We start from the raw sequence: 21,656 nt of genomic DNA on the forward strand, positions 1-21,656 counted from the left end.
CTGTTCAAAACCTTGGTCAAAGTTGGGTAACACGGTCAACTCAGCCCCTGAGCACCACAACGCTAAGTCTGGAAAACTGCTCAGAGTGCACCTCTTGGCGAGGGCATTCCTCCAAATTTCTGAACTAAACTCAATAAATACCCTAAATAAAAGTTGAAGTGCTCAGTTTGGAGAGATACTCCTTCAATAACGCTTAAGTCTAGTTCAACTCAGAAGCTACCCAAAAATCGAGTCAAAGATAGCTAAACCTCTGAAATTCCACCTCTCCGGCCGATTTGGCTAAGTCTGGATTCCCAGATTTTTGGCAAACTTTGGCACGAGATATCTCCAAATCCTTTCACAATCTAAACAAGCACCTTAAACTAAGTTTGAACTATGTCCAGAGTTGAACAAGTTTTCTTAAAAGAGTTTTGAAACTTTAGTTGCAAAATCTTGAGTAAGGAGCTCTCCAAGCTGGTCGGGCTTACTGCCCGAAGGAGCCTCGACGCCCGCGCACCGGGGCATGTTCACCCGCGCGCCGCGCGCCGCGTGGCCGCCAGCCACCAGCAGCTCGCCAGCGCCCTATCACCGGTGAGACAGCGACAGGGCGAGAACCACGGCGCCCAACCCGCGCCTGCGACAGGACGGGGCGAACGCCAGGCTGGCCAACCGCCGGCCGCGCGCGTGCCATTCCCCCTGCCGCGTATCTGCTCCGCCGAACCACACTTCGCCCGCCCGCTGGAGAAGCCGCCACACCGACAACGTCCCGCGCCTCCGCCCGCTCGCCCAACCCCCGCATTGGCCCTCCGCTTCGCCCGCCCGACAGACCGGAGGCCCTCACACACGCATCGCCAATCGTGGCAGGAGAACGCCCGGAGCTCCGCCTCCCTTGCCCAATGGCGCCGCTGGCCAATGGCCGCCTCACCCGCGCACCCGCCGCTCCCCAGCCTTATCCTCCCTCCACCGGAGCCCCGTCTCGACCCTCCGCTCCACCGCTGCCCTATAAAGGGGTCACACTCGCCGTCAACGCCATCCTTTGCCACCGCCAGCAACTGCGCCTCTGCTTCCTCCTCTGCGCCGCCGCTAGGCTCCCGTGGAGTTCACACTTCTGCGCCACCCCGCACTCCGACGACCTCTCCGCCCGCTTCGCCACCCCTCCGCGCACATCTCCGAGCAGCCCGTGGCCTCCCCAACGCCGCCGGTGTGCCGGAACGCCGCCTGCACCGCCGCCACCCAAGCTCTGCCGCCGCCACCACGTTTCAACCCCCTGTTGGCCATCTCCGTTGCTCCAACCTTGCCAAACCGAGCTCAGGTGAGCCCCTGCGCCACTCCAGCCACTTGTTGCCCCTTCCCCGCCGGCGAACCGCTGGGCATTTCCTCGCCGCCGCCGCGCACGCCCCGGGGACGACATTGCGTCTTCCCCATTCTTTCAAAGGGCCTGGGCGCAAAACTGAGAGACCTCTGCATAGTTAACCCATAGACTCAGGGGCTAGCTTGTAAGTTTACCACGGCTTTTTCTTTTAATAATAGGCAGAAATATAGTTGAACTTTGTAAATGCCCAGTAAATCATAGAAAAATCATAAAAATGCCAAACCACTTTTGTTGGAATCCTTGCTCTGTCTAGTTCCTAAGAAAGATAAGTTTGCTCATGTTAATGTTGTAAATAATATCCTATGCTTTTAATCATGGTTTAGGCCTTTTAAATCCTAATAAATAGAAGAAAAGTGGGAAAAATGTAAAACCAACTCTGTGATGCTTGTGTCTATGTGTAGAAGCTCAGAAAAATAGTTAGGGCTCTAGTCTAGCACTTTAAGTCACTGATTTAACTTTAATTTTGGAATCTAAGATTAAATTTTCTTTTTTGCATAAGTTTTGATCCAGAGCTCAAAAAAATATGAAACAAGTTGGGTTAATTTTGTTTTGCTGTGTAGTTTGTAGGAAAAATATAAGTTGTTGTGCAAATTAGAAAGAAAAACACCTTCCTTGTTAAGCATGTTTAATTAAAAGGAAAATAGAGTAAATAGTTATCCTTCTCCAAAAATTATAAAAAATTCACCAAAGCTCCTGTAACATACCCTTAACATACTGGTCAAATTTCACCCTCTGTTGCACTGTAACTTTGAAGATAGAAAAAGTTAAGCTCATATTACCTTTAATAATAAAATGCATGTAATTCCTTTTTGAGTCAACCAATGGCCCCCAAAATTTTACAGTAACCTAGTGATGGCTTAAGTGAGGTGCTGTAATTTTATCAGTGCCTTTAGCTACTATTTGGCTATGAAGTCATTTTGGTTAATTAATCAAACTAAAGGAATAAAATAAAAGCACAAATCCTAATACAATAAATAAGTGGAAATTGAAAGAGGTACATAAAAACATTCAGAAGTAAGTAACTCTCCTAATGCACTTCAACCACCCAAACACGACCTTTGACTCTCTTTATGCAACTCTAAGTTGCAAGAAACTATATATGTACACAATCGCCATCCAACTCGAACTCAAGTTTAAACCGACCACATTCGTTTGAAGTTAAAAGAAAGTTAAACCTTGTCAAAGTGAATGTGGCTGTTGCAACTCCTTGTCTTTAAGCCATACCTTGTGTCATTGAATAAACGCGCGAGTCCAACTAAACTCTTGCATGTGCATGTCGTATAGAAGCAAATCTCGCCGACGGAACCTACGAGCTCTACCCGGCACCGGAGGAAGACCCCGCTGCGGAGCTTCACCACTTGGAAGGCGAGCCCAAACTGGATCAAGACCCTGAGGACCTGCTAACTTTTCTTAAAGGCAAGCCCCGGTACATGATTTTCCTGTTTTACTTTATGCAAATTGTTGATGCTTATGATTGTGCATTAACATTGATAGGAATTGATTGAAACCGTAGATGCATGAACTTAGTACCATATTTGAATACTAGTTGCTAAGGTCGAGTAGTTGCAATGCTTAATAGGGTCCGGTAAAAGTCGAGTGATTTCCTGTCACTCGCGAGTTATAGGAGTTGAATGTTTATTTATGTTGCAACTATAAGGACGACGGATGGGGTCGGGCTTATATTCGATACTTGGTGGTTTTCCCCGTCTGTCTAAAGAAAATTGATCTAAGGTCAAAACGTGTCGGCGTTCGTGATCAAGTGTTTGAAAGTACTAATCTCATACCTAGTATGGGATGGGGAAGCCTAGTACCTGATTGAACTGGGATGTGGCATACTCCCCCGGCTGTCCTTGGAACGTCGTTCCCATGGTGCATCATGTGGGTGCAAGTGCGGTCATAGTACGACAGAGGCCGGGATTATGAAGCATTGCATGCCAAAGGCAGTTGGCCCTGACACGTGCCTAAGGGATCGATGGGGACGGCTGACAAATGAAGCGACCCCTCGTGGTGCGCGGATGTCGTGAGATTAGGTTCGTCATGCATGGTTAATAAATTTGAATCGATTCGTCTGCCTCTTACAGTTTGGGACTACTTTGATCACTATTCTGCACTGAGTAACTATGAAACATGATTATGAGATTAAGTTGATGCTTGTTCTTTAACTGCTTGGAAACTGTGCTTGCTTAGTATAAGTTGCTAATCTAGACTGGTTAAAGAACGTAGAACTTGAGCTAAAATATTGAAAGTAAGGACCGATTGTAGACGCTTTTGGCAAAGCAATCCTAGAGCCAGCAAAGCCTTGCATGTCTAGGTCTTGGTAAAACAATTTACCCGACGGGTCAGTCTTGCTGAGTATTAGTTGCTCAGCCTTGTTGTGGCTTAATCTTTTCAGGTGATGTTAATAGTTTGGCTACTGGCACCACTTGGCCTACCCAGCTCCCTCCAGGCTGGACAGTCGAGTGGGATCCCTCCTCGGACGGCGAGGGCAGAGATTTTTGATGTCATGATCGGCTTCGTCGTGATATCATGTATCGACGTTTAGCTTCCGCTTGTTTTATCCGACTTTTTGAACCTTGCAACTTGTTTAAATTTTAGAAACTCTGATGTAATAAATTGTGGAACTAAGTTAATGTGATGGGAATGTTGTAATCTCTGTGCTACTCACCTTCATATGAGCGATGCTTCTTGATCCTGTGTATGTGGTTCATCGGATGAAATCCGATGGTCGACCAGGTTGACTTGCTTAAAGTGCATAATCGCGTGTCAGGCGACTTAAATGCATTTTAGTCAGGTTAATTTGGGCAGTTCCGCCACAAATACCCAAGCACAGGGCGCAATATACAACACCCCAAATAGGACGTAGAGTATTACGCTACTCCAGCGGCCCACACCTATATAAATCCGTGTCTTGTATCCTTACGTTTACTTTGCGATGGAAGACGCGCGAGTTCGCATCTCCTACCTTGAGATTTGTTATGCGTGATGCTTGTTTCCTTCTCATTCTTTCAATCGCAGCTAGCCCTAGCACCCTCTTTTTGAGTTGTGCTCGTAGTTGTTGCTCGCCTTGGGTGAGTGTTCGGTGCTCTTGCGCAATGTCCAGACACAAGATGACCTCCATTATCATATATAGTTGTTGTCTTGCGTTGGATATGAGACCATTGCTCCATGCTCGCAGCTCCCGTGAGGTGCGAAGGATTTTATGGTACACTATGTGGAAAGGCTCGTGATGTTCTGTTGGCACGTTCCATGTGTTCGTGACAATTTCCTTGAATCTCAGTATTTTTGCCCAAAAAGTTTCAAATTTGAACGATTGTGGCTTCCTTGGCCCCGTGGGATTTGATAGTAACAACGGGCAGTGGTCGGAATGTGCTGTGGATAGCGCCTGTAGTGTGTGTGACCTGAAGCTTATGTCCCAGTCGGGGTTGCAAAAAAATATGTCTAGCTTTACCATAGCTGGTTGCAATTGTTCGTTGCTCCATGTGAATTTCCGATTTTGTAGAGGAATTCCTTGAGGTCACACCAATCGAGCGTGTCCCTGAAGTCGCTCATAAGGCGTCGGTTGAGGTTGTTGTTGTTTTTATCCAAGGCTCTGTAGATAAGGTTGAAATCTCCCACAACTAGCCATTTGGTTGGTTCAACAGGTTTTTTTGTCCGAAGTTCGCTGAGGAACCATTGTTGTTCATTTTGACGTGAAGGACCATAGATTACCATGAGTTTAAAACTCTGTAGTCATTCTCTAACTAGGACATCTGCCATTATGCTGAATTCACCTATTGCAATGCTAGAAATCTCAATATAGTCTTCGTTCCAAAGGAGGAGGATGCCACCTCTTGTTCGTGAAGGACTCATAGCCGGTTTGTATGCATGTTTGCGCATACGATAGCCGCCTAGATATGCAGCTGTGAACGGATCGATGTTGGCCAATTTAGTTTTCTGTAGGCAGGCTAAGTGGCAAAAAGTGGAGGTCATAAACTGGTGCACTGTATCTTTTCTGGCTTGCTGGTTAAGACCTCTCACGTTCCAGCTAATGATATTCAAGTTGACATCAATCATGAGGGGATGAATATCTCAAGAGTGTTGTATAGGCGATTTGCGGGTGTGGGCTTCAACCATAATCGTTGCATAGCACAGTCATCGCCCAGTCAAAACTATGGCAGGATATTGTCTTAAAGGTTACAGCCAAATCGAAGTTCTGACCGCCGATTGTTACGTTAAGAGTTACAACCCAATTGAAAGCTGAGCTAGGATACATGAGGCCTCCGCAGTACGCTGCCTCTAAAGAGCAAGATAGTAGATGAATTTTGCAATCCATTTGTAACTAGAATGATGCACGGTAGGGACGGTGTGTGGTCATGCCACGGCTTGCGCAGCAGCCATCTCCACTGGAAGGTCCACCCACCATTGCAAGCATGGCATCATCCAGCTCGTCAGTGTCGTCATTGTTGATGTTGAAGATCTCTGTCAGCGCCGCAATGATGTCCTATGGCAGCACTCCTATGAACATAGCAAGGAACTCCTGCAGGGCAGTCTCCATAGGGTCAAGTTCATCACCTAGGAGCCCAAGTTTCCTACATAGGTTGCGTTGCGCCCGCTGCATTGCCGTCATAGGACGAACCGTGGAGAGACGAATGCTACGACGTACCAAAGTCATGTCGAAGACGCGATGTTGGTGGCAACGAGCTGGAGCCAGTGTTGGTGAAGGCGCTCTTGGCTGTTCCAGTGGTTGCAGAATCGGCTGTGGAGGTGTGGTGAAGAGGCTTACATGTTCTACTTCTACCGGTAGGGCTTGTTCGTCGATGACACTCTCCGTGTTCGGCGGTGCAGTGAGCAAGCGTTCGTGCGTACCGGTGTTGCACACCCCCTGCTCCACAAGCTGGTCCCCATGGTGTGTGTGCTCGGGCGGCTCCAACTGAACAGAGAGCCTACACAGCGTGTCACCCACCTCCTGGACCGATGGGTAGTTTGGGAGAGGCAGGGCAGAGGTGATTCTGGTGATAACTCGATGGAGAGGCACATCCGGTTGAATGTTTGGTGTTGTTACCTCTGTGGTGTCCTTGTTGTTGCCGTTGTCGTCGAACCAGGCTTCATCCCCGAATATCTCAACGATGTTTGATGCCTTCCCAAGGATGTCTAGTACCGGGTGTGGCGCAGCTGACGGGAGACGCACCCCTTGCAGTTGAACATCTTCTGCGCGGCTTCCGCCATGGAGTCGACCTGAAGGTCGAAGAGGAGCTTGAAGTACATTGCCTTGCGATGCTTAGCACACGACGAGGCTTCTCCATCCATGTTCCCGTACCTGCCTCCATGGTTGTCGGTGCCCCATTCACGACACCGCTACGAGTGAGAGCATTTTCGCCGCTGCGTGTCGCGCTTGGATCCTCTGGAGTCCCTGAAAACTCCGTGGCCACGCATGTCACACTACCAGTCATCATTATCGTTGTCGTCGTTTTCCTCCCGCCATCCCTGCTAGTTGTGGTAGTCAGGGTGGTTGTCGCCGCATTCACGTCGTGCACCGCCACAGCGGTCGCTGTCCCTGCGCTCATCGCATTGTTCCATACGTGGTGGAGGCGGGTGCTGGAATGGTGGGAAGGCTGGCACCGGCTCCAGGTCACCGTGCCTGACTCCCCAGTACCAAGGTAGCCGCTACTTCTCCAGCTCTCCAACCGACACGTCTGGATCATGCGGGTCCGTGGTGATCGTGGAGTAGTTGTGGATTTCCCACAAATGGATGAGGACACGGTGCTTTATCCTGCATTGCCAACGCTCGGGCGGGACTTCCTTGATCTGCACAAAGGAGGACGAGCCATTCATGGAGCGGGTTGTGAAGATAAGCCACATCACCTTTGTGATCTTGCTTGGGTCGACCGTCCATGCCCATAGCTCGATGCCACGCGTGTCCATCGGATGAAGGAGATTGGTGTCGATGCATTGCACTGCGCAGTTCCGGTCGATGAACCGCTCAACGATGTCCGGTAGCCAGGCATGCGCCGGTACCCCATCGAGACAGATGCGGACGCGGTAGAATAAGGCCGCGCCAAGAGCTCCGGTGAGACTACGCCATGGTCTGATGTAGACTTTGTTGCCACGATCCTTGATGGAGCCCTTGGCGTTGACCTCTTCACAGAGCTGCCGGAACTGGAAGCGAATCAGGAACCCCTCCGGGTGGTGCCTGGTGATGGTGACCTCGCTAGGGCGAAGCCAAAACTCAGTTAGGATGGTCCCTAATGTTCCTCACAGTGGTGCTCGGCGGAATGTGCCTGGCTCAGGTGACCAGGGCGTTTCCCTCCCAATCGCGTAGCTCGCGGTCGATCTCGAAGAAGGTGGGGATGTGGAGGGTGTCCTCATTGGGCCGCAGGGTAGGGTCGCTGACTCGGATTGTCGCCATCTTGTCGGTGGAAGCCGCTTGCCGCAGCTCCCATCGATGTTGCCGGTGTCGCGGTGGACGGGCAACCTACGGACGTAGATCAGAGTGGCAGTCCCGCTGCTTGTGCCCCAAGCAGAGGCAGCGCAGGCACCGGATGGGGTCCCTGCACGCGTTGGCTCTATGGTCACGGCCAAGGCACCTGAAGCAGTGGCCTTGGGTCTTCTGCCGGAAAGCAGCGCGGGCAGCAGTGTTGGAGTGGTGGTTGAATGGCGTCGTGGTGTCGGTTGTTGAGGAGCGCCTTGAATGCCAACCGTCCTGGGCGTGGTTGATGACAGCGGGCTGAAGCCGCCGTGTCCGTCCCTGTCACTAACGCCGACTTATGTGGGTCCACCCTCGCTCTGGCTCAGACTTGGATTCGAAGCGAATCTCGCGCGGGGGGCACCGTTGCTCGAGGCTCGAAGGAGCGGAATGGCGCAAGGGGCCATTACTCCTTGAGGTGACTGGTGGGGGATGGTGAGGCGTGGAGTTAGACACAGATCCGGAGTGGATCTTGCGCGGGGGGCGCCGCTGCTCGGGGCTCGAAGGAGCATGGTGGCGCAGAGGGTCATTACTCCTAGAGATGACGCCTGGAGGACGGCGAGGCTTGGCTTGGCTAGGGTAGTAAGTGCTCCTCTGAGGTATGGTAATGGTGGATCTGAGGTAGCACGGTCTTGGTTGTTGGGGGTGAGCTGGCGACTTGAAGGCGGACACCCCTCTCCATACCACCTCCGTGAAGGATGGGAGCTTGTGCTCCGGCGTGTCGAGGACGACAAGGTCATCCCACGAACCGGTGCAGCGGGGGCGTGGCGGCGGAGGAGGGGTCTCTCTCCAGAACAGAGCTGGATCTGGGGAACACAAAGGGGATGGGACGGTGGAGGTGGTGGAGCGTGGAGGGGATGGGGCGGCGGAGGCGGGAGGGATCCACAAGGGCGTGCGGATGCGCGTAGGCTAGCAGCGGAGGAGCTTGGGCAGCGCCGCCGGGGTTGGCGACGCCGCCGATGGGGGGTGGAGCGGCGCGTTGGGGGAGCGGGGAGGCATAGCTACCCAGTCATACATCAACATAAATGATTGGTGATGGCCTGATGCGGTTCAAAAATGCAAACCTACAGTGTTGGAGAGCGCCTACCAACTACGCCCAATGCCATATTTCTCAATGTGGTTTTTGATCAAGTTATCCTCTTCCTTACCCCTTCCTCTTCTTCATCATCTGCCCCCTTTTTAGTTTTTGTACTAAATAAACTCTCTCTCTCTTGGACTAGGTAATGGCCGTGCTTGTGACGTGACGGGCAGCAACAATTATTGACCCAACAATCAATAAACAACTCACAACTAAAATTACGTGCAGAAGATTTCATACCCGTGTGAATTCAAATCAAAAATTTTGGATTTTATTCTCTTGATATGAATGTGTGTTAATTTTTCTTAAAAAAATAACACCGCTAAGGGTCGCATAAAGCTAAGAAGAGTTAAACTTACCAGTAATAAATTTGAAGTTCACGTGACATTTCATCAAGGCCCAGTAGCATGCCCACGTGATCATCCTATTTGAGCTTGAAATTGATAGCCATACAATTATTAGACAACCTTCTTAATCGTGTACCTCTAATTCTTTATCTCTATTCCGGATATTGAACATCCTCTTTGTATGTGGTATTCTTGATCTATGCACACCCAAGGCCGGGTGCGAATTAGGCCTTATTTGCTAACCTACGTGGTTGATTGAATTTAGAGCTTCACTGCTAAGTAGGCCTTGTTTGGATCCCTCTGGCTAAATTTAGCCACTTTGAAAACAAACATAAACTTGCTAAACTTTAGCTCCCCACCTACCTCGGGAAATCCATAGATGTTCCCCTCCTGCTCCCACGCGCTCCCGCCTCTCCCTGCGCGCCGTCAGCCTCTGCGCTCCCTTTCCCTCCGGCGCCGCCTCCCCGCGTCGCGCCCCTCGGCGGCGGCGGCCCCAACCCTTGGCATCCTGCGACCTTAAGATCGACCTCGACCTTGCATCCTGGGCGCTGTGGGGCCACCCTCGTGCTCCTCTGCTCCGCCTCCGCCCGCTGCATCTGCATGTACATCCTTTGCCTGTTTCTACCTAGATCTCTACATCGGTAGGTACGGGAACAATAGGGAGAGAGGCGGTGGATAAAAGCCACGGAAGGATAGAGATGAGGATAAGAGGAGTTGAGTTGTTTTGTTTATTCACATGTCATACATGGACACCTTCATTTTGTTGATCAAGATATCAGTGGCTATGGCCACTAACTGAGAGCAACAATATTGATGAGCTAGTTGAGATTTTATCCACAAAGGGTAGTATGGTAACAAGTAGCATTTAGTGGATCTAAACACCTCCAACTAAAATTTAGCTATTTCTAAACTTTCCAGCTAAAATTTAGATGGGCGAATCCAAACAGGTATTAATCTATATTACCGAGGGATCAAATGGTATAGGGAATTTTATTTTAGGGATAATTGCTTATGTATCCTAATTTTAACCTCTAACTACAGGTTTGCCCTCCTTTTCTAACTTTGCAAATTTACCCCTCTTTTCTCTTCGGTTTATCCAAACGGGGGGAGATGACTTAGGACCTGTTTAGGAGCACTCCACTCCAGAAAAACCAGCTCCACCCTACCAACTCCACACTTTCCTAGCTCCACTCTACCAACTCCAAAAAAAACATGGAGCTGCTGCACGTGTTTGGCTGATGGCAGTGCTCCAGCTCCAAAAATATGAGCACTTGTTGTGAATGGTCTATTTTACCATTTGTGAACGGACTCACATGGCATACTCTTCTATTTTCTCCTCTCTTCTTCCTCTCTCTCCTCTCCTCTTCTCTTCTCAGTTTTAAACAGTGCTACATGTTCGGCTGCTGGTTGGGGTCTTCCTGGCCGTCATCGCCAGAGGTGCCATCGGGGTTCTCGTTGCACGACTTGCTCTCAAACTCATCTGCCAGTGTGTCGGAGCGGCCATGGATGATGTTGTCGCCGCTATGCACTGCACCAGCTGGGATCTGATCAAAGAGTTGCTACTGGAACGCTTGCTGCAGGTGATGGCTGTCTATCGGGCGGCGGGCGGGTGGCGCGGCGGGCGGCGCAGCGGGCGGGCGGTGCGGCGGCGCGGCGGGCGGTGCAGCGGGCGGGCGGCGCGGCGGGCGGCGCAACGGGCGGCGCGTCAGGCGGCGGGCGGCGGGCGGTGCGCGGGTGGGACAGGGCGACGGGAGTTTTTGTTTCGCGAACCGGTACTATGTAACGAATGGCAATGGTCGGTAAATACCCACGAACTCCACGAGGAGGTCTGTACAGGGAGTTTTTGAGCACCTCTTGAGGTACTCCACAAAAAACGTGGATCTACCCCCTGCTCCACCTTTTTCCTGGAGCTGGAGTTGCTGGAACTAGACGCGTTTGGCTGCGAAATTTTCGAAGTTGGTGGAGTGGAGCAATTTTTTGTGGAGTTGAGTGCTCCCAAACACCCCCTTAGTCGTGGGACCCACGTACTCTAAAAACTCAAGGGACCCACGTAACCCAAATCAAACCCAACAAATAGCCAAACATGGGATACGGATACAAACCTCATGACCCTATCCCATTTTTGCTTCAACATATCACACCTTATTTCGCTTTCCCACGATGCATCCAAACGTCACCCAAGGGAAAGAGCGAGGAGCTGATGGTCTGGTGTGAAAGGATAAGGTGGGGGAGTTAAATAAAAAAAGAAAACAGCCCATCCGTTCTTATCCTCCGCCCATGAATCCAGACGAGCGGTGGCCGTGCAGTGGGCTCCTGTGCAGCTCCTGCAGAAGCCACCAAGCCCCCACGGGCGGTGGGCCTCCGGCCAGGCGGCCACCATGCGCGGTGGCGGCCGCTCTGCCTATAGTTGGCCAGCCAGGCCGCCCGGCACGGCACTGGTACGGATACTATCTGGCACGGCACAATATGGCACGGCACTATATGGCACGATTACTTAGCTGTGTCGTGCCGTGTAGTGCCGCCGTGCCTAACTGTCGGCACAGGCACGGCACTAACAGGCAGTTAGCATGTCGTGCCGTGCCACAGGGCACGGCGGCACTGAAGTGTCCGTGCCAGCCCTGGCACTAAGTGTGCCTACCACAGTACTACTCTTTTTACACAGAATTACAAGCACAATCCAAAAATAATAAGATTCACAAGTAGTGGAGAACTTATCTTGTTGTATTCACAAATTTGTAACAAAGCCACAAGTCACAACCCAGTCACACAGTCATAGAGATAACAAAATAACATTTTATTGGGAGCTTTAGTGCAATGGCTGCCTCATTAAAAACCTATCTAGGTAAAACTCACCCTTGTGAGAAACCCTAGACAGGAAAAAAGAGTGCAGCCCAGCTCCAATTATAAAGTTCATCACAGTCCATAAGTCCAGTACTTAATATTACAGTCCCATTACATAAATGATAACTAATCAAGATAAAGTTCTTCAAAAGCTTCTTCAAGTTCCTTGTCCTCCACCATGTGTTGCAGCCTTGCTTCTGCAGCCTCCCAGTCTTTGATGCAGGTGAGCATCTCCACCATGTCAGGCTTTAGCTTCCTCCGCCGCTCCTCAATGATCCTGCCAGTCATACTAAAAGTGGATTCTGAAGATATGGTTGAAACAGGAACAGTTAATATATCCTTAGCCATGGTTGACAACACTGGATATGTGAGTTTGTGTTGATGCCACCAGTTCAAGATGTTAAAATCATCATCTAAATGGTTCACTGTGTCACAGTCCAAGTAAGAAACAAGTTCAGAAACATTACCACCTGAAGAACTGGCAGCATGCAGAAGGGCAGTTGCAGATGTATCTCTAGCCATGCTTAGAATAGCAACTAGAGAATGCATGCCACCAGCAGAACCAACATCATCATCATCATAAATTTCATCCCAAGCAGACCTTTTCTTACCAGATAGGTTAGGAGGTACAGTCCTCCTCAACCTAACACCTCCATATTTCTCCTCATACTTGTTGTAGACATCAGTAAGTCGAGCTCTAGTGCTAACCTGGTAAGCACTGTAATCTGTACTAGTAAGGGTATCAAACCTCCTGAGCACTCTATTGAAACCTTTCATTTTAGCTCTAGGGTCCAGGATGAATGCAAAAGAATAAAGCAAAGGTATGTCCCTCCAGTATTTGTTATACTTGTCTATCATAGGTTGAACCACATGTCTGATGTGAGTATCATTAGCATAATTCTTTAAGTGCATAGCAATCTTAACAAGATAATGAATCATAAGTGGAGATGTAGGATAGTACACACCAGACAATGTAACTGTAGCATCATAAAACAGTTCAAGAAATCTTAGCACTTTTTCTGCCATAGCCCAAGTATCATCAGATAAAAGCAACTGATCACCTTCAACCCTAGGATATTGAGCAACGATGAAAGTTGTGAATGGGACCTTATGAGGAAACAAATGCTTAAGCATTAGATATGTAGAATTCCACCTAACTTCCATGTCTAGCTGAAACTTTCTAGGCCTAACACCAGTGGCAATGCAATAACTTTTATATGCAGCAATTCTCTGATTAGATGAGTTTAAGAAAGATATTGCAATTCTAAACTTCTCAATCAATGGCTTAAGAGCAGTTAGAGCCTCCTTAACAATCAGATTGATAATATGGCATGCACAACGCTGATGCAAGAACAAAGAATTAACTGAATGTGCATTGTCATCCCTATCATCATCCACAACTTCAATACCAAGATATTTAGAAAGAACATGTCTAAGCTTTTACATGGCTGAAACATTAGATGATGCATTGTCCAAAGTAACAGCAAAAACTTTTTCAGTCAAACAATAGTCATCAAGCACAGATGCAACACGATCAGCAATATTTTGACCATTGTGTGAACAATCAATCAGCCTAAGACCAAGCACTCTCTTCTCTAGTTGCCAATCAGAGTTTATGTAGTGAGCAACAACACTGAGGTAGTCCTCTTTGGCATTACCAGACCAAATATCAGAGGTTAGACACACACAATTAATACCAGCAGATTTCACAATCTCAACAAGCTTAGCCTTGCAATCATTTAAGTATTTTAGCAGGTCTCTAGTGGTGGTTTGCCTAGATACTGCAACAAATTTAGGATTATGAGCAGTTCTAATGTAATCTTCAAATGCATAAGATTCACCCAAAGAGACAGGAACGTCAAGCCTAGCAAGCAGTCTAACAAGTTGAGTACGGGAAACTATAGGACAGTACTCCCAATTACGAATACTACCATCAGGATTAAAAGAGATTTGTGACTGAGACATGTGAGTTTTCTCACGCCTTCTAGGGCATCTATCCCTATGGCGGGTGAGGTGACCAGTGCCACCACTAGAGCGCCCAGAGTATTCTTTAGAGCAATGGATGCATTTAGCTCCATACCTTACCTTCTTACCGTTCACCATTTTGAATATCTTCTTGAAATCAAGCCACACGGCCGAGGTAGAGGGGCCTGAGCGCTTACCGTTGTTCTCTTCCCCGTCCCCGTCCACTGCTTGGTCATCGCATGGCTCGAGGATGATGGGAGGTTGAGCCACACGGCCGAAGAGCTCGGCGGCATCCTCACGCATGTCATCCTCGTCATCATCTCCGGCCAACCCGCAAAGCCGTCTCTCTTGGTTCGACCCACCCTGAACCGTCTCGTCGTCATCGGATCCGGCCATCGTCACACGCCCGCGCCCCGGTTCCTCAACGGCTACACAAAAATAAGAGTTAGGATTAGCCGGTTAGGGATAAGGGGTCGATTGAGCAAGGGTTAGGGTTAGGGTTAGGGTTTCATACCTTGATAGCCGGAGCACCGGAGTCGCCGGCGACGTTGACGAAGCACAGATCCAGCGAGACCGACTACGGATTCGGCGAGTTCTAATGCGGATCCGGCGAGATCGACGCAGGGCCGAGACCTAGCGAGGTCGACACGAAGATGACGAGAAGGACGACGCGAAGCGAGAATGCGAGATCAAGAATAGCCATAGGTGATAGGAGTATACATGGCCGTGCCGTGTGCAAGTGCCGGCGGAGGTCGGAGGCCACCGGAGGGGGAGGAGAAGGGCAGAAGGGAGGGGATCCGGGGAGGGAGGTAGAGAGCCAGAGAGCCGGAGAGAGAGAGGAGAGCGAGCGAAGATAGAGAGGAGTGGCGCAAATGAGCTAGGGTTACGGATGGGGGGTGCTCGCGCCGTCGGCCTCCCTTATATACGCGCCCCCGCCAACGGTCGGATCCAACGGTCGGATGGAGCGGGGGCGGAGGATCCGACGGCTGATAGCCGTTTGAGCCGTGCCTTATGCGGGCCGGCCCATTAAGCGTGCCATGCCCATGCCAGCACTACGGGCCGAATTGGCGGCCCAGACACGGCACTAACGCCGTGCCGGGCCTGGCACTGGCACGATGGTTCACGGGCCGGGCCATTTTCGGACCGTGCTTCTTCGTGTCGTGCTCGGGCCGGCCCGTAGTGTTAGTGCCAAATGGAAATCTATAGCTCTGCCCCCCACGGGCGGCTGCTCCGACCCCACACGAAGCCGCACCGACGACCACTCCGCCTCCGCTCCCTCCCGCCCAGCTGTGTTGGCTCCGGCCATCACGCGCGACGGCGGTTGCTCCGGCCATCACGCGCGACGGCGGTTGCTCCGGCCATCACGCGCGACGGCCACTTCGCTCCCTCCCGCACGATCCGACCACCAAGGCGGCGGCGGCTGATCCGACCCTCAGGCGAGGCTGCGGCGACGGCCGCTCCGCTACCTCCTGCACGACTGCGGTGGTTCCGGCCACCACGCGCGATGGCTGCGGCACCTCTGCTCCTACAGCTCCAAGCCCTCGGCGACAGAGCTATGCGGCGGGCTCAAACTCCCTCGCCCGGCGTCCCAGCTCCTGGCGCGGCTCCGGGACCCGCGCTCCCCGTCGTGCCCCAGCAGGCTGTCCCGCGGCGAGCGGCCCGGTGGCCGCTAGCGCCTGGAGCGCCGTGAGGTGGGGGCCGGAACGAGGGGAGGAGCAGGAGCTGGCCGTGCCCACCTACACTCCCAGGCGGGGAGCCCTCCGTGTCCGGCCAGCGGCGAGCGACGGCGACCAGGCCGGGTGCGGGGCTGCAGCGCCGGGCAGAGGCAGCGGAGCGCGCGGGGGAGAGCGGCGGCCCGCGCAATGCGGGGCCGAGGAGGCCTGGCTGCGAGCTCAGCGTGAGCTCGAGCGCCACCGCGTCCATGCCGGCGTCCTCGGGGAAGGTGGCGGCCAGCAGCTGCGATGGCGAGCGCGGCATCCGACGCGGCCACCCACGCCCAGGAGCAGCGCGGCGCGCGAGGCCGGGAGGACAAGGCGGGGTGGATGGGCGCGCTGACCCACGCGGATGGGTCCCACATGTCCCGCGCGGTTAAAAGCGGAGCGAGGCAGAGCCACGCGGGGGCAGAGACAGTGAGGGTGTCGACGCGGACACTGTAAAGTTTGTAGTAGTGTCACATCGGATATTTGATATTAAATATGAGCTAATTATAAAACTGATTAAAAGATTAAATATGAACTAATTATAAAACTAATTGCAAAATTTCTGTGCTAATTCGTGAGACAAATCTATTAAGCCTAATTAATCCATCATTAGTAAATGGTTACTGTAGCACTACATTATCAAATTATGGACTAATTAGATTTAATAGATTCGTCTCGCGAATTAAACTCTATCTGTGCAATTAGTTTTATAATTAATTTATGTTTAATACTTCTAATTAGCATCTAAATATCCGATGTGACATGTGTTAACTTATTAAGAAGGGTATAAAAAGGACCTTATTCACATGGATCGGCAACAAATAACTCGAGAACACACCCCGGGGAAAAAAACACTTTCCCGTTCGTCTACTTTTGGCCGTCCAGACACATGGCACGATGCATCTCGGCCATTGGATCCAGGCACAGCAGTCCTGGGCGAGAAGGGCCACAAGTTCAGATCTATCAGCCAAATAGTCAATGCCCGTACTAAAAAAAGTTGGGGAGGAGAGTGATGGGCCAAAAAGGCTACAGTAAAAGCTTACGCATTACGTGATTTACTTCACACGAAGGAAGTTGTATAGTCTTGTGCTTAAAAAGTTGCATCTCTAACGACACTGAAGCTTCAGAAGCGGAATTTCTGGAAATTTCTAAAGAACCTCTAGAGTTTGAGGAGGTTGTCGAGTTGGTACCTTGTGAAGCAGGATCGTCTGAAGACGCTAACTTTTTTGTGGATCAACGTAAGCCCCGTGCATTTAAGCCTATCTACTTTGGGAGTTATTATTTCATGTGTCCAACTATTGGTTATTTCTTTATAAATGCATCAAGTCTAGGAGTTGATTGAAAACTTACTTTTATGCATAATCCAACCTTGCTATTAAGGACATCTTTGCCACCTATTCCAAGTATCTCATGCTTAGCAAAGCATAGTCACGCTACATTTATCCTTTCTGAGTACCTATGGTACTCAGCAACCTAATGTAACATTGTCATACATATGTATATCAAGGAAATGACCTATTTTGGAAGGTAGTGGATGGAAGCTTGATGGAATCAAGAAAGGAGTCTTGAGTTTCGTAGTTCCGTCTACTCGGTTAATTTGATTAAGGACCGATCGTTGTTTTAACTAGTGATAAGTGATATTACCTGGTTACTTACTGCCATATGGGAACCAGCAAGCCCGGTAGGTTAGTTGGCTCTCTGATCGGAAATATTTCGTACCCGTGCCTGGCGTGCAGTGGAAGGGCAGGGGCGTAGCCTGAAACTCACATTGGAGATCAGGCCAGACGTGGGGTCCCATGTGGGGGTGCGTCCCTGGGTTCGAGTAGTCATATTTCCGATCGTTGGGTACAGCTAATCGAAAGGTCGTTATGTGCAACCCGGACAGTTGTACATAGCTGGTGGTCGGGTATCTCCTGCAGGATGTAAATCGATCCGGATCACCGCAGTTCTCGAATATGAATGCACTTGATCATTGCTTAAGCATCGTAGTGTAATGAAGAGAAGGGAACCATTTGCTTTGAATAAATATGTTGTATGACTTAGTTCCATCTGGTTGCTAAAATATTTTTCATCATCTAGACTGGTCAGGTAACAAACTCAATCTGAAATGAAAGATAAAACTAAGGTTTCACTTATAGTAAGCTCTTTTTGCAAAATGTGAGTCAGCTAATACACCATAAAGCTATCATACAGTATATAAAAAGTATTTATTTTGGTTAGACGGGTCAGACTTGCTGAGTACTTCGTACTCAGGGGATCCTTTGTTGTTGTTGTCAGAAACCCAGCAGGGACCCACCGAGGAAAAATCTCCGAAGAACTAGGGTATCTTATAAGTCTCATGATACCCCAGAATAAACTTAGTTGTTTAATTACTTGCCCCGGGCCAGTTTATATTTTAAACTCTTAGTAATGGTTTAACTTGCATTGTTAAGTTTCTTTCAACCTATGGTTTGTAATAAATCGTACCTCTGGTATGTATGTAAAAATATAATGTTTGTTGATGCTATCCCATCGTGGAAGCGATCCTGATGTGTGGCTATAGAACACACCGTGGAGGTCGTCAGCTTATATAAGGCGGCCAAGTGAGCCTCCCGAGGGCAACCCAACAACATCGACTCTCAAGCAATACAAACCACCAGCATACAGGACGTAGATTATTAGTCTCCAGAGGTCCGAATCTGTCTAAAACCCTCATGTCCCTCGTGTTCTTGCGATCACCTTCGAGTTCTTGATTTTGCAATCCCCTCCACCTACAAATCAACCACTTGGGTAACCTCCTGATAGACTGCCTTTTATATTTTTATTGCTCTGTCCTGTATTATATCCAACGATTCCTTATTTTTAGGAAGAGAAAATAGAAAGAGGTGTCGGTGTTTTATGCGCGGCAACCTATCAAGAAATATCCCGAGGTAGTAGATTGGTTTGTAGGGAATCGTCGGACCTGGAACTTGAAGGTAAAAGCGAGGACACAAGATACATATTTATACAGGTCGCCAGAGTAGTGTAATACCTTACATCTTATTTGGGGTGTTGTATATTGTACCCTGCGCTTGGGTGTTGTTTGGTGTTGAGGATTTGATCCTCTATTATGGTTGTATGAGGTCTTAACTTACCAATCTAGGAACCCCTTTAGTCACTTATAAGCCTTTTAGTCGGTTATAAGGATGAGTTCTAGTAGGATTAAAGTTCTATTAGAATTACAGTTCCTTGCAGTTCGTTGCGAGGTAGAGGTAATGGGATCTATCCCGACAAGAGGTGAAATGAAGGGGAAGGGTAGAAGGAATCAAATTTCAGCTCTGACATCCTGACGAAACATTCCTGACAGTAGGGCCTTATGGGAATGGCCCATCCCAACACTTTAGACCATCTGAGCCATTAAAAGCGTCCACCAGATAAAGCAATTTACGCAGCCCAAAACTCCTGGAGTTCTCGGCCCGGCCCAGGAATCCCGTCGGCTTCGTTTTCGCAGGCGTTTCCCGTCTGGCCGTCCGTCCAACAGATAGCTACTCTGCCGATGGCTTCCTCCTCAGACGCGGTGATGGCTGGGGCATTCAGCCAGCGGTTCTGCGCAGCAACCGCGCGCGGAGTGGTATCTTCATGACGGTGGTGAACTCGCGCGTCTCGGTCAAGTCCACCTCCTCGCCGGGCACCCCCTTCCACTCGAATTCCCTGACCAAGTTGGCCACGAAGTACTCCAAGTGAAGCATGGCGATGCCGAGCCCGGCGCAGATCCGCCGCCCGACGCCGAACGGCATCATCTTGATCTCCCTGCTGCCCGTCACGTCCACGCCCTCGCCGTCGCCGCCGGGCAGGAACCGCTCCGGCACGAACTCTCTGGGCCTGTCCCACTCCCGCTCGTCCCAGCCCATCTCCGCCACCGTGAAGTTCACCGTCGCGCCCTTGGGGATTAGGTACCCGCCGACCTCGATGTCCTCCGCCGCCTTGTGCGCCAGCAGGAAGTGCGCCGGAGGGTGCCGACGCAGGCCCTCGAGGATGACGGCCTTGAGGTACGGCATCCTGTGCGTGTCCTCCTCGCCAACCTCCTCTTGCTCGCCGCCGCACGCCGCCTTGATCTCGCCGTAGAGTTTCTCCTGGACGGCCGGGTTCTTGACGAGCTCCGCCATGATCCACTGCAGCGCCGTGGACGTCGTGTCGGTCCCGGCGGTGAGGAACTCGGAGCAGAGGTTCGCCATCTCTTCGTCGGTCAGCGCGCGGTTCCCCTCGTCGGCGAGCCTGAGGTCGAGCAGCGTGTCCACGTACGAGTGCTCGAACGTCTCCTTCTCCGGCGCCGCCGCGGCGGCCCCGCCGCCAACTGGGCTGTCCAGCTGCTTCTTGCGCTCCCGGCGCGCCTCGATGAGTGGCACGAAGAGCTCCTTCTGGCGCCGCCGCGCATCGAGCCCCTTCTGGAGGCGGCCGCGTAAGAGAATCCTGGTCAGCGCCGGCCAGAACGCGAGCACGGTGGCATTCTGGCCCACGAACATGAGCCAGGCCTGCTGCGCGGCGGCGATGTCGCGCACCGCCGGCTCGTCCAGCCGCTCGCCGAAGCACATGAGCACCAGGAGGCAGAACATGGCGTACCGGAAAGTCTCCATCACGGGGGCCGGCGCCCGCGCCTGGGCCCTGGCCTCCTCGGCCTCCCGCCCGAGCATCTCCGCGAGCACGCGGCGCACCCAGGCGCGGGCCGGCCCGAACAGCTTCACCCGCGACGGGTGCAGCGTCTCGGCGACGAGGTTCCGGCGGAGGAGGCGCCACACGGGCCCGTAGCTAGAGCGCGAGATGGTGTTGCCGTTCTCCCCCAGGAGCCCGCGCGTGACCGCGGGGCGGTCGGCGAGCGCGGCGCCGCTCCCGACCAGGGCGGCGTGCGCGACGCGGCGGTCGGAGATGAAGATCGACAGGGTGGAGCCCACGCGCAGGGACACAACGGGGCCGTACCGCGCGACAAGGCGCCGGAGCAGGGCCTCCACGTCGGACGAGGAGCGCCTCAGCAGGAGCAGGTTGCCGAGGAACGGCAGGCCCGGTGGGCCCGGCGGGACGCGGGCGCCGCTCTTGCCCCCGCGGACCCCGCGCTGCCTCGCGAGCAGGAGGGCGGCGAGGGGCAGGAGGAGGAGGGCGGCGAGGAGGAGGAGCTGTGTGCCCATGGCGAAGTCTTCGTGCTCTGCTTCCCAAGTCGGTCTACGCTGATGTGTAGCTGGGGAGGAAATGGAGCTTCAGGCTCTCGTGCCTATCGAGGTCATGGCTGGCACGCATCTCTTTCCATGTTCCCCGAATACTACCTTTAACACCATGCAAAAAGAAGATTCTCCATCACATCAAACTTGCGGTATATGCATGGAGTACTAAATGTAGATGAAATTAAAAACTAATTGCACAGTTTTGTTGTACTTTATGAGACGAATCTTTTAAGCCTAATTAGTCAATGTTTGAATAATAATTCACCAATACAAACGAAATATTATAATATTGCTACAGTAATTTTAGCACCAATCTGAGCAACTAAACAATGGCGAAAGAAGAGAAGACGCCAGCGGCAATTTCTCTGCACCAAAAATATTAAAAATTCTGCACCAAAACAGGATGCCTTTACGGTGAGAGTGTGAAGAGCGAGCGGCCCGATGCATAGGAAAGGATAGGATACGGATCAGCATTTTCATCTCAAACAGCAGCAGCGCCTATGAGCATGCATACGGTTACTGTAAGCTCGCCGTTGTATGTTACACTGAAACCAATTCAACAACACACAAATTGACTCAACATTTAAGTTATTACTTACCGTAATTTGCACAAGACAACGGACTGTCGACTTCTAAAAGTTGCACTACATCACCAAAGACCGCATGCTATGCACTGCACAAGGTTCGCACAACACAATGTTTTGATTGAACTGAGCAGGAGAACATAAGTCATAAGCGACACGTATAAAGCTGCACTATCA

The 21,656-nt window shown here is 51.1% G+C and overlaps 2 protein-coding genes across 2 annotated transcripts; both read right to left on the reverse strand.

Annotated features, from left to right (window-relative positions):
* Positions 1-15,590: 15,590 nt before the first annotated feature.
* On the reverse strand, positions 15,591-16,001 carry LOC101753525 (cuticle collagen 7-like). Its single transcript, XM_004986378.1, has one exon. The coding sequence runs from the start codon at positions 15,999-16,001 to the stop codon at positions 15,591-15,593; it is 411 nt and encodes a 136-aa protein (XP_004986435.1).
* A 2,954-nt stretch (positions 16,002-18,955) lies between these two features.
* LOC101767033 (cytochrome P450 89A2) lies at positions 18,956-21,023 on the reverse strand. The gene has a single exon (XM_004982561.4). The coding sequence runs from the start codon at positions 20,860-20,862 to the stop codon at positions 19,276-19,278; it is 1,587 nt and encodes a 528-aa protein (XP_004982618.1). The 5' UTR covers positions 20,863-21,023; the 3' UTR covers positions 18,956-19,275.
* Positions 21,024-21,656: the final 633 nt, after the last annotated feature.

The sequence above is a fragment of the Setaria italica genome, chromosome IX, assembly GCF_000263155.2.
Source record: "Setaria italica strain Yugu1 chromosome IX, Setaria_italica_v2.0, whole genome shotgun sequence".
NCBI lineage: Eukaryota > Viridiplantae > Streptophyta > Magnoliopsida > Poales > Poaceae > Setaria > Setaria italica.

Excerpts from the sequence above, each read along its gene's own strand:
- LOC101753525 (XM_004986378.1), bottom strand. The coding sequence starts at position 16,001 with ATGCCGCGCTCGCCATCGCAGCTGCTGGCCGCCACCTTCCCCGAGGAC.
- LOC101767033 (XM_004982561.4), bottom strand. The coding sequence starts at position 20,862 with ATGGGCACACAGCTCCTCCTCCTCGCCGCCCTCCTCCTCCTGCCCCTC.